An 18,941-nucleotide genomic window follows, 5' to 3' on the forward strand; every position below is an offset into this window, starting at 1 on the left:
ATTATCCATACAAAAAAAAAAACAAAATACAAATAAAAGATATAAAATACTATGTCCCCAACTCTTTGAGGACATCTTCGATTGAATCTATTTTTGCTTCTATTTGTGTCAATCGGGTAGATATCGCCTCCTGAGTTCGAGACACGCGATCAATAGCGCCCATGAACTCTGTACGTAAGCCTCCAAAGGCAATTTGGATCTCCGTATGCACTATATTAGTAGTCTGATCAGCAGTAACAGTGCATGATGCCTTGGGCTACGTGGATGACCGACCAATCCTCCATGATTAGTCGGGTGTACATCTTTGGTCTGAATATCGACTGGCTCTGTAGTAGGAGTAAGAAGATGAAGTCTCAACTGCCTCGTGCTCCGTGACAAAATGGAGGCATTGATTGATCCAATCGGCTCCCGAATACGCTCTACAACATAAGATAAGACCCTAACCGACAATAGGAATCGTGTGATCAAGAAGTTGAAAGGTAAAATATCTGTCATAACGTATGAAACCTCATATTGCATCCTAGTGAATATATATCCCACTAGGTCGATAGAAATCATACGAGCGACACGTATCATAAATCTTGCCCTATCCATACTAACCCCTGTCTTGTTCTGCCGATGGTCAATGTTGTGGGTGATGATTAATCAGAATCTTGAAAAAATCTAATAAATGAACATATTTGATGCTCTTCATCCCATTATAAGGAGGAACATCTAGACCAACAACCAACTGCTTACCTCTGCAACTGAGAGGCCATCCAGTCCATCAGGATTAGTGCCCTCATCCTCAGCTCTATGCTCACCAGTTGTAGACTCCCTAGGCACCACGTTTTGACATGCAGTCTCCAAACGTGCGATATTGATAAAATCGGCAAGTATGTTTGCCGAAAACTGAAATGAAATACCTCGTATGCCAATAATATATTTACCATCAGCATCTAGACTGGAGGCACCAAGCCCACTATAAAAGTTGGTGACGAAATCAATATATGCCACGAACTGGAATGCCTCGTCCCCGTGGTCCATAATTGATGATCAACCGCGCTCCATGAATATCCATGTCAAGGAGCAGCCATCGAAGAGAAGATCCTGAAAATCGTTGATCTTCACAAGACGCTCTAATAAAACTTTACGGCCTAACAATGTATTGGCTGTACTACTAGAACCCTTGGTCTAGCACGCTTTGTCCTTCCCCTAGCAGACATTTCAACCTGAAATTTAAATAATAAAATTAAAAAGATTAGTTACAAAATATAATATATAAAACAATCATAAAATTATATAATTAAAGAAACAATATAAATATGTTGTTTTTTGTGTTTACTTGCTCGAACGTGAAAAATAGCGTTTGAAAGGTTTTGCTTTTGGGTTATAACCGTTCGAACGCTGACAAAGAGTTCGAACGGTGTTGTATATAGACAGGCAAATGGTTGAGACTCCAATCCCAAGAAAGCTTTTTGGGTTCTAATCATTTGAGCGGTATAAAACTATTCGACTGGTTTTGTATATAAGCAGTTGATGGGTTAAGACACCATTCCCAAGAAAGTCTTTTCAGTTCTTCCCATTCGAACGTGATTAACACGTTGTTGTATATAGGCAGTCGAACGACTAAGACACTGTTCCCAAGAAAGTCTTTTCAATTCTTCCTGTTCGAACGTGATTTACACGTTGTTGTATATAGGCAATCGAACAACTGAGACACCGTTCTCAAGAAAGTCTTTTCGATTCTTCCCGTTCGAACGTGATTAACACGTTGTTGTATATAGGTAGTCGAACGGCTGATATATCATTCCCATGAAAGTCTTTTTGGTTATTACCGTTTGAACATGTACATTACGTTCAAACGGTAACTAGATCAAGCTCATCAATGGCTGAGTCGACTCAATGGCCATTGAAATGAAAGGAATCAATTCTTTTTATTTCTTCAACAAAATAACACACAATGTCGAAATGTCCATGAACCATTTCGGTCTTGTGTTTTGTAGCTCTAGAGTACTAAATCTAAACTTAGAATACGTTTTATATAACTTCTAAATAATAGTGAAAAATAACAACAAAAGTACAAAAATACGAAATAAAAAAGGTACCTCTTTGATAGTGGAACTGTTGGTCGATGGTGACAATCATACGACGATGAAATGGTGTCGATACAACTATCTAGGGCTGAGCACCGACCTTTTCAGAGTCGGAGGGCCCATCCTCCGACTCCGACTCCGACTCCGAACTGTGCCGAATCCGCTCCGACTCCGACTCCGACTCCAACTTGTCGGAGCGGATGTGTAATGCATCGCATTTGGGTGCTCTTACACGGACTTATACACCTTTGTTTACGAGTTCATAGCATAAAGTCCCACAAGATGTGAAAGATGTTATAAAGAAGCGTGGTTTGGTACGTAATATTTAAATAATAAATTTATATTGATATTATTTAATACTCTAAATGATAATATCTTTGTGTATATACTTTTTCAAGGATGATTTTAAACTAAATTTTGGTCAGAGAGATGAGCATAAGATTGTCAATGAGGAAGCACACCAATATCCTTTTCAGGATGTCTAACATAAACATTGGAAAAAACTTTGCGACATATTTGATTATCCATCATATAAGGTAAATTAAATGAATTCTTTATGTATCCTATTTATAATTTTCAACTACTAATTTTTACAATTTCTATATTGGAGCGAAGTTCTATAAACAAAATAAATAAATCGAAGTTGAAAGTTCATCATCATGCAGGCTCAAGATCTTTCCATCACCTCTCTCTGAAATTGGTAATGTACTTTTTTTATTATTATTCTATATAATTTATTTTTTGGATGTACTAATTTTAATATTGACTTTATATCTTAATAATGTCTTTTGTAGCAAGAGTCAGATACCAATTATGATATGACAAAATTATAAATTGCATCATATTAGAATTCATCAACAAGTGATGTTGAATTTTTTACACAAATTCTAGGTCATCATTCAAGATATTTGAGGGGTTTAGGTCGCTGTGTAAAGTCCTCAGGCTTTTTATCAACATCAAGTACTACTGTCATTGCGTTAGAAAATGCAAATTCTAGGATGGAAGAATTGATTGCAAAACAAAATGAATTAGAGGCTCCATTGACGAAACAAGCTGATATGAAGATGCATATAAAACAACAATAAGAACAACAAAGAAAGATGCAACTCTAAATGCATACGCTTGTGCAATAATTCAAGCCTCCAAGCTATTGATTTTCGTGTTTTGCATAAATTTTAGGATTTATAACATTCTGTACTGATAACATTATTAGTATTATTTCTATTTTTTTTTATTTAGTTCTAATTTATTAGATTAATTTTATTTATATTGAACAATTTGTAATGTATTTTTGAAATATAAATATCTATGTGGTTTTAAATTAGTATTCTTCATAAAAATATTAACCGTTCAAATGATCATCAAACGCTCGAACATCACAAGTTAGAATGAAATTTATCATATCTAATTAAAAAAATAATTGGGTTGAAATATTTGGTCCAGGAGATTCGAGAGCAAGTCCAGATGAATTGCACTAGGAGTTGTAAACCCAACAATAACAAGTGTGGGAGCAAATGTGGAGAATGATGGTTTGGGTTGTCAATCTCTTAGAATTAATTACGGCTTATTTTAATTGTAAGTAAAAACAGTTTTTTTTCTTTTTTATTTATGTATTTTTAATGTAGCGTTTGAACAATTATGATCTTGTATTTCTTATTAATTTTTGTATTCCGAGTTTCATTTGTATTTATGGGATCTTATTTTTATATATTAAAAAAAATTTAAATGTTTAATGTAGAAACCGTTCGAGTAACTTGCATCATTTAAATACAAATATACGGGCTCAAACATAAATTAAACATCCAAAACGAATAAGGTGAAACTTAGGGGTGGACAGCAGGGCTCCGCACCCATTGCACCGCCCCTTCCTCCCGCCTCCGCATGGAGGGGCAGGCAGCCCCCCTCCTCCCATATAGGGGCGGAGCCCCCGTCCTTCATCTAGTGCCCTTAGAGGGGGCGGAGAGGGCCCAACCCCGTCCCTACATTTTTCAAATTGTGTATATATAAATATATATTACAATTTGTTAGATTTGTTCACAAAATATATAGTAGCAAATTTTAAAACTACAATGTAGCCTATTTTTTAAGTGGACGTGAGGTGGGGTTGATTGAGAATCCACCCCGCACCCCTCCCCCAGGTTGCGGGGGCGGGATGTAGGGAAAGGGTGGCCCCGCCCCGTAGGGGGCGGGTATCACCCCTAGTGAAACCATTTGAACATAAATTATGAGCTCAATCGTATAACTTTAAGCGTTTGAACAATATAAGTAATACCATTCAAACAATATGGTATGTATCATTCAATCAAAATTCATCTTGTTCAAACGGGAATTAGCTAGGGATGCAACTTTTTCATCCCAAAAGCTCAAATCCATTCGAACATGTTAGATTGCATTCTCAAAACGTGTTTTGGGTTGAAATGGAGATAAAAAAAATTTTGTCTCAATTAGTTGTCCCAGTTTGTTGGGATAAAAATTTTGGACAATGCTAGATGTTTTCATGTGTTTTTTTTAATTTATTTTTTATATAGATTTTTTTAACACTTTTAAATATTTTTAAAAAATAAAATAAATTTAGAACATCATTAAAAATACTTTCTTAATTAAAAAGAAAAAAAAATTATTAAAAAATACTTACTTAATCACGAAGTAATTTTATTTTAATTCATGATTAAGAAAATATTTTTTAATAATATTGTAATTTTTTTTATTTTTTCAAAATATTTAAAATTATTAAAAAAATCTATATAAAAAAAACACTGCTAGAGCGCTATAGCTCTAGCATTATTCAAAAATTTTCTTTCTCAAAATCCCAAATTTCTTCTAGTGCCATGGCTAGCTTGCTCCACACAATTAAACTCTACAAAGAAAATTAGTGAGGCTCAAAGTCACCCTAACTAGGGGTGTGCAAACTTCTGAGAATTCCGACTCCGTCCGACCTCCGCTCCGACGCCGACTCCAACGGAGTCGGAGTTGTTGGAATTCGGAGTCGGAATTCGGAATAGCTCCGAATAGTTATTCGGAGTTGGAGTCGGAGTCGGAGCTCCTTGTAGCTCCGACTTTGACTCCGAATATTTTTTTAAACTCAGCTGTAAAACGACGTTGTTTTACAGCTGGGTTTAAAAAAAAAAATTGAACGACACCGTTCCACTTAATATGGAACGGCGTCGTTTCATATGTCTTCCTTCTTCATACGTTCCCCTCATTCTTCTTCCTTCTTCAGTTCTTCTTCCTTCTCCCTTGTCTCTCGCATCTCCCGTCCCAGTGACTGTACCAGTGAACTGTGAAGCCGCCCTCACGTCTTGTGTCTTTCTTGCCAGCGTGCCGCCGTTCGTCGTTACTCCTCCGTGCCGCAGTTCGTCGTTGCTCCTCTGTTCAGCTTCCACCTACGGTGAGCCCTAAATTTATGAGCCCTAAATTTAATTCAAGCACGTCTCTTATGAATTGGAGCCAGCAGTTGTGATTCTTGTGAATTGGTGGTATTGAATATTCAATATAGTCCCAACATGGCGCTCAAAACCTTGAATTTTACATTGTATTGCAGACTTGCGCTCGAGCGACGTGTCGAGCTCAAGTCGAGCGCACGTTGTATTGAACATTGGCTCGAGCGATATGTCGAGCGGAAGTCGAGCGAACCTCTCTGGATGGATTCTGCTCGAGCGCCACTTCGAGCGCACGTCGAGCGAACCTCTCTGGATGGATTCTACTCGAGCGCCACGTGGAGCGCACATCGAGCGAACATTTCTGGATGGGTTCTGCTCAAGCGCCACATCGAGCGCACGTCGAGCGAACCTCTCTGTATGGCTTCTGCTCGAGCGCACGTCGAGCGCACATCGAGCGAACTTCTCTGGATGGTTTCTGCTCGAGCGAACGTCGAGCGCACGTCGAGCGAACCTCTCTGGATGGGTTCTGCTCGAGCGCCACTTCGAGCGCAAGTCGAGCGAACCTCTCTGGATGGGTTCCGCTGAGTTGAGCGCACGTCAACCGAACCTCGATGTAAATATGATACAATAATACATGTCCTATTGTATAATACATAGCCTAGTTTATTTTTAAACTAATTTTTTGCTTCTAATTTAATTTTTTCAGCTTTATTGATTGTGATATGGATCCCAGACATAGTGGAGATGATCGTCCACAAGGGGATGTGGCGGATGCCAATGCTACAACTCCTACACCGGTGGGTACTTCCACGCCTAGAGCCACATCTAAGGCAACTACATCTAGAGCAGCTACATCTAGAGCAGCTACATCTTGTGCGAGTAGTCAACTCCCACTCCCAGTTGATATAGAGGATGAGGATATGTTCAACGAAGTAGAGGAGATGCCCATTGAGCAAGATCAACCACCACGACCTTCTAAAAAGAGGTCGTGGACATGGGAGCATTTCACCAAAATTCCTGGTGAAATTGCGAACCCAGTAACAAGATGTCATCACTGTGGATCACTTTGTGGATGCAATTCGAAGAAGCAAGGTACCAGTGTGTTAATAGCACATCTAAATGGTTGTCAACGATATAAGATAGCGAAGGGATTGCAAGCCACTGATCAGACCAACCTCAGTTACCAAACTTCTACAGCCACTGATGGTACACAGACTAAGAAATTGGTCATCCCTCAATACAGTGAGAAGATGTTGAGGGACATGCTTGCAGAGATGATAATTACTGATGAGATGCCATTTACCACAGTCAAGAAAGGAGGCTTTCGAAAGTTTCTAAATTTTGTTGAGCCACTATTTCCTATTCCATCACGGTATACAGTGATGCGAGATTGTATGAAGAGGCATGCGAGGGACAAGGAGGAGATGAGGAAGATGTTTATTACCACTGGCCAGAGAGTGTCTTTTACGACTGACACATGGACTTCCATACAGAACGTCTGCTACATGTGTATCACAGCACACTACATTGACAGTGAGTGGATTTTGCATAAAAAAATTATTGGTTTTAAAGAAATTGTGGATCATAAAGGTGCATCCATTGGGACGAAGATGGATGATTGTTTAAAGGACTGGGGAATTTGAAAAGTGCTGTGTATTACAATTGACACTGCCAGTGCGAATGAAACAGCAATTGATTGGTTTAAGCGGAACACGACGGTGAGAGATGATGTCGTTCGGGCCCACGAGTTTATTCACGTTCGATGCTATACTCATATCATTAACCTCATAGTTGTTGAGGGATTAAAAGAGGTTCATGATTCCATAACCCGAGTCTGCAACATTGTACGATATGTGAGGGGCTCCCCTCAAAGGCTTGCCAAGTTTAAGGCAATAGCAGAAGATCTGAAGATTGAATGTTCTAGTATGCTGTGCTTGGACTTTCCGACTCGATGAAATTCTACATACATGATGTTGGATGTGGCACAGAAGTACCAAAAAGTATTCGAGTTGATGGAGGTCGAGGATGGGGGCCTGAGGTATGCTTTGTTGGAGCCAGCAGGACAGGGGCTCGGTGCACCGGACGCACATGATTGGACCAATGTGAGTTATTTTGTTGAATTTTTAAGAACTTTTTATGAGATAACCATGTGGCTATCTGGATCCAAATATACGACTGCGAACTCATTTTTCAGCGAGCTCTCGGAGCTTCACTTCCAGTTGAAAAATAGTTCTACTGACTCTGCTGGATTGTTATCTGCTATGGCTACGAGGATGAAGATCAAATATGATAAATATTGGGGGAATATTGAGAAGATAAATAGATTGCTATTTGTGGCTATGATCCTTGACCCCCGAGTTAAGTTGGCCGTTCTAGAATTTTGGGTAAATTCCGTCCTCGGGGAAGTGAAGGCTGCCGAGTTTATTAGATTGCTAAAAAGTGATGTTGATGACTTATATCATCACTACTGTACTAGTGCTCAGCCCTCATCCGCTGTTGGTAGCTCCTCACATTCGAGGCCGACATGATTGACAGTTTCCTCAGGTGATACTGACCCATCTGTAGGGGTTAGAGGCAATCGTATTATACGGCAGTATCATCAACTCATGTCAACAAGGAATATTATGAATTGTATATCTGAGGTTGAACGATATTTTATGGAAGCTGTCGAGGCACCTAGTGATGTATTTCAGTTATTAACTTGGTGGAAAGTTAATTCCACCAAGTATCCAGTCCTTTCCCATGTGGCCCGAGATGTGCTATCCATTCCTGTCACTACAGTTGCCTCAGAGTCGGCATTTAGCACTGGAGGTCGCGTGTTGGATACTTATCGGAGTTTATTGTCACCGTCAACCGTGGAGGCCCTCGTTTGCACACAGAATTGGATAAGTGAAACGCCTATTGGACTAGATACCGTTGGCGTTGATGCCGAGAGCTATAAGCTTGAATCGGGTAAGTTTATATGCTTTTAAATGATGATTTAATTATTTTTAATGTTTCTAACTTCTACTTTTTATGATTTTATAGATCTAATTGTGAATCCTAACATAATTACCGATGATTGAGAGTCTGGAACGGACGCTACTTGAGAGTTGAGATGGAGTTGAGAGAACCTCCTTTCTTGGTAAGAATCAAATTATTCTTTTACCGTATTCAATTTTTTATTATCAATTTTTTTTCATCAATTGATTGCTACTTTCTATCTTCATTTCAGGCATGACCAATGGAACAAAATGTATTTGAGTGAAATCCGTGTTTAATTTTTATGTAGTTATATTTCAAGATTGAGTCATATTGTTATTACGTTATAAATGAGGCTGTTATAACTTATGGCTACATCATACATGTTATTTACTTTTTAAACTATTTATATAGTTATATTTATGTATTTATATCCCTAGCAAAGACGTGAGATAAGTACTCTTTATTCTATAATTTCTATTAGTACTTATCCATCATCTCTCAAACGTTTAAAATTTATTATCCAACTGAAATTAATCGAATTATAGAAATTCGTACCATCATTCTTTTTTATAAAATTTTAAATTTGTGTAATTTTCAACTCATGAGTCATGAGCACTTTTAATGCTAAATTTCAGGCGGACATAAAACAAATTAAAGATATAATCAAAATTCAGTAACAAAATCAGAACGAATATTTAAATTATTGAAAACTCTTGAATAAACCAAATATTTGTAGATCGTTCACTTTTTAAAAAAATATATATGTTGCTCACTTTCTGAAACGAAATTGAACAATAAAATTTAAATAATAATAAAAAAAAGAACAAAATTTCTGAAATTGAGTTCGGAAATTTTGTTCCGAATCAGAGCTTCGACCTCCGTTCGGAACTCCCTCCGAACTTTAGTCGGAGTTCCGATCGGAGGTCGGAGCTCCGACCTCCATTCAGAGTTCCGATCGGAGTTCGGAGCTCCGACCTCTGATCGGAATCGGACTCCGACTACGTTAGGAGTCGGAGTCGGAGGGAAAATTTGCTCCGACTTTTGTCAGAGTCAAAGGTCGGAAATGACAACTCCGATTTCGTCAGAGTCGGAGCCCACCCCTAACCCTAACTATAGGCTAGCCCTTATACAAGCTGCATATATGTAAGGATGATCGATGGGACAAGAACGAGACACCTATTGATTGGAAGAATGGCGTGCGACAATAGCTTAAGGCGTAAGGACTTCTCCAGATTTTAGAGACTAGCTAGGAGACCACGGATGGGCTGAATTGTCCTCGATGGGCAGGTTTGGGGTGAGATAAGAATTTTATGTTTTGTTTTAGTATTTAAAATATTATATTTTAGTATTATTATTGTGTTGGGATTTGAAAAAGTTGAATTGAGGTTTGAAAAAGTTGAATTATTTATTATATTTTGTATGGAGATTTAAAAAAGGTGTAATGATGAGATGAGATGAAAATTTTGTGTCTCATCCCACTCCAAACCTGCCCATATCTTTTATCTTCTCGATGATCTCCCTTTTTTTTCCCGGGTAACAGAGCAGCTGGGAGATAGATAAGAGCTTATAAAATGCAAACATCTCTATATATGTAATGAAAATTCTCCTAGACTCTGGAACAACAAATTAATTTCTTTCGATATTTCCTTCATCCTATCATATTTATACTGCGCTTCTCCTCTCTTGGCACTGGCCTTCGTCAATAACCAGATTCAGGCCGCCGAGACATTATCATTTCTCAAAACTTAATAATTTGCACCATTATAATCATTGTACGTAGCCTGCTTAAGGCTCTTGTATATCATGATCTGAAGCTGTAGGTAGTTAAAAAAAATTATAATTATAATAATTAAGAAACAACATTTTTAAAATAATGGTTAATGCATGCTAACAGGCCGGTTAATGTAGCTGGAGAGGTTCTATATTATTGTTTTCAATATCATGAGTTAAACTGATCACATTAATACTAGTGAAGAAAATAAACTACTTTACAAAAATAAACTATTTTATATGAATACATGATGAGAAGCAATAAGAGGGCATACATGATCACAGCTCGTATCTTTTAATTAGTTCACGTTACCGTACGTACGTGTGTCCAAATTTTCATCAACCCTAGCTTTTTGTCTCCCTTGCTCTTACGGCCTGATCCATCAACTTTTCTCGTTGTAAGTGGCACGCATGCATGATGATCATGATCATGATCATGATCACTGCAAGTATAGCTAGCTAGCTCTCTGTAAGTACTCATACACAATATTAGATCAATCAAGCTTGAATGTTAACGTACTGGTCAAATCCTCACAAAGAAAATACTAAGCTCAGGTCCATTGTTCCCGTCCGGGCTCAACATGTACAGTGTCTCGGAATCCTTCGAACCCACGACGTGTTCGAAATGGGAACGCATGTATGCGAGCTCGCCGTCCGGCCCTTCGACCTCAGAATTCCCAGGCAGAACACCGGCACCCATTGACACGGCCTTGAGGAGCTCCATTACATTCAAATCCTCCTCCGTAGCCTCTCTCTTAACCCCATAGCCACTCTTTTTCCCATTGCAATACAACGTCCACAAGGTCTCGTCCAAGAGCCTCCTCTTGTCTTTGTCAGATCTCTTCTCGCATTCAAGAGCAATCCTGACCATCCCCAAGCTCATCTCCTTTTGTAACACGTTTGTTTGCATGGCTAGCTCAACCACCAACGTGGGAAGACACCTCGGGGTTTCCTGCATGGACAGGCTTACACGTCCTTTACGGTATCCGTACAGTGTGCCGGTGACTCGGGTGCCGCTGCTGGTGCGATGAGAGTCCGGTATTCCGAGCGGGATCGATCCCATCTTGCATGTCGTTGGCGATATAATCGGGAAGGTTCGGAAGAAGGAGCGAAAGACTCTGAGTGCTTTAGTCTTGCGCTTCTTTTTCTGGGATGGTTGGACGAGGGACGAGTGGCGGGGCGTCATCAGTGGAGGAGGCGTACCTGAAGATCTCGCCGGAGACTCTACAATATTGGATGTGAGACGTATTTTTACATCCTCCATCAATGCTTGCATGGAGAACCTTGATGAGCTAGACAGGAACGGGAGAGTACGTGCCACGAGAGGAAGAGAGAGAGAGAGAGAGAGATCGAGCAGGGTATTTGGTCATTCCGTTATGTTTGGTGCTGTTTTGTGGTATGGAACGGTAATCGGATCCTTAAATTGCGGCCAATGATGACGTCTCTTTACCTTTTTAGCATTCATGTTAAATCGTGTTAACGGGTCGTTTATGTATCGTATCAAGATATATATTATACTATATGGGTCAGTCTGAACAAGACCCGTTAAGCTTATTGTGTCAAAATTTTAAATCCTAATACGACTCATTAGCATAATAGGTTGACACGACATGACCAATTTTGACTCGTTAGTGAATACTACGAAATAGGTTAACACGACCCGAGCCGACCAATTTCAACTCGTTTATGTAAACTAGTTGAACAAATCCAAAATTAACGCGTTTGACCTAATTAAGTTTAGCATAATTTTATGTAAATGTTAAAATCATAATATCCATTAAAAATATAAAACTAACTACAAATCTAAAATTATAATCCAAACAATAAAAATATCATAATTAAAATTCCAACAATTTTACTTTTAAGTATAACGGTATAATTGTAACTTTAACTTTCTTAATGAGTAATAACGTGTTATAACGGGTTGACCCGTTAAGTAATCGTGTCTTAATGGGTCAACTCGTTTTGATCCGAACCCATTAGGATTAAACCTAAACCCGTTATTACCGTATTGTATTCGTATTGCGTTAACGGATCGTGTCACATATTGTCATCTCTACTTTTTAATAGGACTATTTTATTAATTACAATACAAATTGTTGCTATTTTATTGATACATACTCGTTCATTTATTAGGAAGAGAATTAGGATATATATTATGAACAATTTTACCATCCAAAATAAGTATGGAATACACTTAATAAGATGTTTATATGGTATAATTTAATTTTAAAGATAAATTTTACAAATCAAATCTTACCTGCATTTAAGTGATGTTGATGGTGTGCTCTACACACTAATTTAAAAATAAAATAACTCAAAAACTATAGATCAAAATGATTAAGTTCGAAATCTCAACCCAAATTAATCCACACATAATCTCAACTACTTAGTTGCTTTTATTATTATTATTATTATATATATATGGAAACAGACTTTGCTTCATTCAATGAACCGAAATTACAGCTGTAACTTATTAATGAACCGCAAGCATCTACTTCACGAGCCCAGACGGTACAAGCACCTAGCTCTCGCACAGACACCAGCCTCCACTGCATAGGTGGCTCCTATGCACGAGCACTAGCCGCACAACCACCGGCCATAGCATCACTCGCCCCTCTCGACCAGCTTTTGTCCCAGATTGCGTCCGATCCAGGCAGCTCAACACCTCACTCGAGTAAGAAAACGCTTAAAAAACGGAGGTACAACACACAAAGAGTCGGTAGTGGTGTGTGCAAGACACTTGCCACTCTGTAAGGAAGGCCGACGGTTGATCCTTGAAGTCCCAGAGTTAGAGATCCCAGAAAAGCCCAATGTTGGGTCGTAGAAGGCTCTTTGGTGGTGTGTGAGGGCCATGCACTGACAAGCTCTGAGGCTTCAACCCGTGCGTACGGGCTACGCTCCACATCATTTGGTGCGGTATTCGATGGTCTTGAAGATTGGCGGTTGGGTAGCATCCAGGTGGGGCGTGTGTTGGCTAATAGACGTCGGAAGGACCCGAACGGTGATTCTCCTATATTAGGCCTAAAAAATATAAAAACAAACCAAAACACTACATAGGAAAAGAAATCAAACAAAGGAAGGGGGGAGCTCCCACTCCCTTAAGCCGGATTTGGTGTTTAAGAGAGTTTAGAGGGAAGGGAAAGGGTTTTGGATTTTGCCCATTTGCTTAATTACACGAGATGGGGCTTCATGAATCATATATCACTTTTAGATTAACGTACTACGAGGAGTTGAAACACATTACATTAATGTTTAACGACTACAGACTCAGCAATGGGTTATTTTAATTCCCATATAAAAAAGACTTAATTCATTACTATAAGTAATTGTATTTTGTCCTGGCCTAAACGATCGATTGGCATGTTGAGATTTTGGATATATTTAAGTTGCATTTAGATCACTACAACACAATTGGTCTTTAGTGACGGTTGAAAAATTATGACAGTCCCCAAACTGTCACTAAAAGGTCTTTTCTGTGACGATTTCTGGAAACCGTCACTAAAGATAGATGATTTTTTTTAACATTCGAACGTATTGGAAATTTACGTTCGAACATTCTGGCAACTTACGTGTGAACGTGAAATATTTTGGCGCCAATGTTCGAACGTTAGTAATTAACGATCGAACGTTAAATGTTTTGCGCCAACTTTCGACCGTTAATTAATAACGTTAGAACGTTGATTGTAAATTTAAATTAAATGACTCTAATTTAAAAATTATGTGATTTTTATAGTGCATAATTTATGAACAATTCTAAAAAATTGACTTGTATATATTTATATATACACAATTTGTAATATATAAATATATTTTTATGTTTATATATATTTGAAGTACAGCGATTTAATATTAAAGTTGGAAAATATAACATTAAAGAAGATTGAGAATTGAATGGTGAAAAACTATAGAAATATTAAATAACATTTTTCTTTATAAATAATAAAAGCAAAATACAAAATATGATCGAATTTCTTAAACAACACTCAGATGATATCGTTGTTCGCAAAATTCGAACTCCGTACCTCTTCAGTCAAGGTATCAATCTTGTCGTTGAGGATACTTACACGATGAGCGATCTCAGATACAGACGCCTCTATAGCCGTGAGCGATCGATCGATCTTATGATTGATATGCGCAATCAGCTGTGAGTTCACCTCATCAACCTAAGCAGACCATGCATCTCCCGCAGATGTACTCGGCGGCTGCTGACTACTACTCACCACATGACCTGGCTCAGGCTGCGTCAGAGGAACTAGATCCTCTACAGGGGTGGCTGACGTCCCCTAGCCTGTCCAATGCTACGTCGATGCGTGGTCATGTCGAAGGGGCTCATCTGATCTTTCACCCGCTCCTCTAGCTGTGTTGGCACTCCTCGTGCAAGTAATAGCTGGCTGATCAGGACACTGTATGGGAGATTATCCGTGGAGACGATGCTCGCCTCATAATGGATCCTCTCAAAGATTTGAAGTGGCAAATCTATGGGATCTCCACGTGCCACTTGTATAAAAAACTATGCCCGAAGCCAACTAAATGTGGTTTTATGTGCCATAGGATCCACGTTTGTTGCAACAATAAGGTGCAACATGCGGAAGAAAGGCAGCAGATGGTTCTTGTTGAATGCGTTCTTCCTCTCGATCTGCATGTGGTCCCTGAGGATGTAGAAATCCTCATCTCGGTCATCATCTCGAGCCTCGAAGCCAGTATCCTCGGCCTCTGATCGGTCTGCTTCTCTGGCTGATGCTAAAGGTCATATGGGATCTACCTAAAATGAGTTTAAATGTGTTTGAATGTTAAGATAAGTTTAGATATATTTATGTGATGTTGAAAAATATTGTGAGTCCTGCGTGGAAAGAGTGTTGAATTAAAAAATGTTATAGGTCTCACATGAAAAGAAGTTTTGAGTTGAGATGAGTTTAATAATTTGAGAGTTATTTGTTCAGATGTTAGACTCAGTTAAACTTAGACTGAACTGAATTAATATCAGTTGATTCTATCAACCAAACGGGGCATAAGTCCTCCATCATCTTTTAAAAACACATCCTCTAAACTGGGTGATCCATATATATATATATATATATATAAAGCTCAGGCCAGGCCATGCCATGTCATGCATTCATAATCAGAACAATGCACGGAGGAATATATAATATCCTATTACGTACTGTTTCATATATATAGTTTCTATGTGCGCGCAAGTTGATCATTGTAATGAGGTAATTATTAGTTAAAAATATGGATTAGATAGTCTCAAAATATGGACGCATACTGATATATTTTCCATCACATCATAATATGCGCTATCATTAAAGTTAGTGTTTTTGCATTTTGTGATGGAATAGATGGCCAAATCAGGCACCGAATTAATAATTTTTCATGAATTAACCATTGCATAATAGAGCCAGCAACTTAAATTAATTCTATGCTTAGCAAGCATGGAGATCAACCAGAAAAATTATATTTATAAATGGTTCATGTGTAGGACATATTCTCGATGTTGCTTACACGTAGGGCTGTAATCGAACTGAACCGAGCCAATCTTTAGCTTGTCGAGTTTGGCTCGACTTAAAAAGCTCGAGCTCGAGCTCGAGCCCGAGATTTTTATTTAATCTTTGTTTGAGCTCGACTCAGTAAGCTAAACTCTCAACTCAAGCGAGGTGTTTATTTTTTTTTATTTTCTGAATAAGATTTAATAATTAATAAAATAGATAAATAAAGAAATAAAAAATCTAATATTGAAAATGTATAACTAACAAGTAGAATATCTATTGAAGATTTTAAAAATTTTAAATAATTAAATATCTAATTAGTTGATATTTATCCATAATAACAATATATTATATGTTTACATAAATTATTAATGCATATGCATACATATAATATGATAGTATATATTTATTTCATATATGGTTCCAACATACTAGTATATGAAATTATTAAATCGTATCGATTAATTATTGTATAAATTATAAAATATAGCTATGAAGTATATTCAATATATAGGTATAAGTAATTAGGTTACATATTATATATCTAATTATAAAAGTGTTATGCTTATCTTATTAGCTAATATATACACACACACACACACATGTATATGTATGTATATATATGTATATATGTGTGTGTGTGTGTGTATGTATATATTTATCAATATATGAATGAGTTTTAATCTAATCGACTCGGGCATAAACGAGCGGGCTTTAACAAACCTTAGTCGAGTTGAGTTGAGTTTTATCGGGTATTTGTCATTTACTAATCGAGCAGGAATCTGTTTTCACAGGCCTTTTTTTTTTTTTTTTTTAATTTGAGTTTGATTCAAGTTTAATCGAGCGAGTACCAAGCAGACTATCAAACAAGCTGGCTCATTTACAGCCCTACTTACATGACATGATTTGATCAACCAGAAAATTTAATCCTAAAATCATCTTGGAAATTAAATCTTTTACCCGACTTCTTATTATTTTGATATTACTTCTTCGTTATAATTGATTGTTCAACCCTTGGGTCTAATGTAACAACTCCATCAAGTGGAAGAAAATGATCAAGAAGTTACCCAATCCCCACTGAATTACAGGATGACGAGATAGTGTCCAGATCAGATTCAACATTTCTTTCTTCTTCTTTTTTGTTTTCGTGTATTTTGATTGTATTATAACTTGTTGGGATTAACTAGTTATCAGCAGTTAACTTAAAGTGAAATAATGGAAGCAAATCAAAAGAAAATCAATAATCACACAAAAAACACTAAGATTTAAGTGGTTGGACTCAATGTGAGCCTGCGTAACTGGCGGGTTCGATCTCAATGAATTTACTATCACCAAAGGTGGGGTACAAGAGATCAATCGCAAAATCCTAAATTCCAGAGCCCCAATACACTCAATGAACTTTCATGATTCTCACAAAATGATATATATATTATATATATGTGTGTGTGTGTGTGTGTGTGTGTGTGTCTCTCTCTCTCTCTCTCTCTCTCTCTCTCTCTCTCTATGTATATCGGCTGCTCAAAAGTGTCAAAATACAATGAGAATAACATGTGTTTATATTGTACGATGTGAAAAGCTCTAATTCTCTACATTCGCTCGAGCGGTGTGTCGAGCGATGCTAGAGTGAACATTAGGGTTGACGGTCATTCGAGTTGAATGTCGAGTGACTGATGAGCGAACTCTCTGGCTGGGTCTTGCTCGAGCTGAGAGTTGAGCGAGTGTCGAACGAACTCTCTATCTGGGTCTTGCTCGAGCTAATTGTCAAGCAATTGTTGATCCAACAATCTGCATGTAGCTTCGCTCTAGCGGCAGAACCACCGCTTGATCGAACAACCAGTATAGGCATATTTTTAATAGGAATCAAGCCACCTTTCAACAAATCTTCACCTTGGTTTGAATTCCGTCAAGTCTAAAACAAAATCCATTAAACAAAGAGCCGACCCCCTCCACCATATCCCTTAAGGAAATTACAGACCCTGAACACCAATCAAGTACAAACCAAAGTTTGGACTTGAACACTGGAACGAGCTTTGTCATCATATCTGTTGGAGTCTCAGTGGTAGCAATCTTCTGAATTTCTATTACACCTTCTGTAACAACCTTCCGAAGAAAATGACACCTGACATCAATGTGCTTAGTTCTCTCTTGATACATTTAATTTTTGGTCAAATGTATTGCGTTCTGGCTATCACTAAATACTGAAATTCTATCTTGTTGTAGTCCCAACTCATTGAATCAGACCTTTCAACCAAAAGGCTTCTTTCACAACTCCTGTTGTTGCCATATATTTGATAAAGTAACGATGGATTGTAGAGCCACACAAAGTAAAAACATACCTTGTCAGTAATCTTCTCTTGTTTAAGTCCTCCAGCATAATCAGAATCAACATAACCAACGACCCTAGAACTGAAATCAGTTTCTTTTTTAAAGACTAAGCCAAAATTTGAAGTCCCTTTCAAATACCTAAATATCCATTTCATAGCCTACTAATGAACTTTATCCGGATTAGCCATATACCTGCTAACAGCACTCACTGCTTATATCAGTTTGAGGAGATAGGGATGCTGAAAGTTTAAAATGTGTAACAAGTAGTGTACTTAATGGTTCAAAATTGGAGATTCCAAATCTTTCAAGAACATTCTCAAGGTGCTTTCCCAGGGACAGGTACAACTTAACAACTTTCCTATCTCTGTGGGTTTTCATCCCCAAAATCTTATTTGCAGTGCCCAAGTCTTTTATTTCAAACTCATTATTGAGTTGATTTTTCAATAAACTAACATCAGACATGCCTTTGGGAGTAATAAGCATATTAGCAACTTAGAGTAGCAAATAAATGAAAGACCCATCGACAATTGTCTGTAATAAACACAACTACCATAGCTACTCCACAAATAACCACGATCAATCATAAAGGAATCAAAACGTTTATACCATTGTTTCGGAGACTTCATCAAACCATACAATAATTTCTTCAATCTGAATACATGATCTTCTTTACCTTCAACAATGAACCCCTCTGGGTGTTGCATGTAAATGGTCTCCTCAAGCTCACCATGCAGAAAAGCTATTTTAACATCAAGCTATTGTAGCTCTAGATCATACAAGGCAACCATGGCAAGCAACACGCAAATTGAGTTGTGTTTCACAACTAGAGAGAAAACTTCATTGAAGTCCACACCTTCTCTCTAACTGTAGGCCTTTGTAACTAAACGTGTCTTGTACCTTGCATTTGCAACCCTTGGATTCTTTCTTTTCTCTTGAAG

The 18,941-nt window shown here is 37.8% G+C and overlaps 1 protein-coding gene across 1 annotated transcript; it reads right to left on the reverse strand.

Annotated features, from left to right (window-relative positions):
• Nucleotides 1-10,349: 10,349 nt before the first annotated feature.
• LOC121250535 (protein MIZU-KUSSEI 1-like) lies at nt 10,350-11,519 on the reverse strand. Its single transcript, XM_041149665.1, has one exon. The coding sequence runs from the start codon at nt 11,463-11,465 to the stop codon at nt 10,713-10,715; it is 753 nt and encodes a 250-aa protein (XP_041005599.1). The 5' UTR covers nt 11,466-11,519; the 3' UTR covers nt 10,350-10,712.
• Nucleotides 11,520-18,941: the final 7,422 nt, after the last annotated feature.

This window comes from Juglans microcarpa x Juglans regia, chromosome 2D (genome assembly GCF_004785595.1).
Source record: "Juglans microcarpa x Juglans regia isolate MS1-56 chromosome 2D, Jm3101_v1.0, whole genome shotgun sequence".
NCBI classification, from domain to species: Eukaryota; Viridiplantae; Streptophyta; class Magnoliopsida; order Fagales; family Juglandaceae; genus Juglans; species Juglans microcarpa x Juglans regia.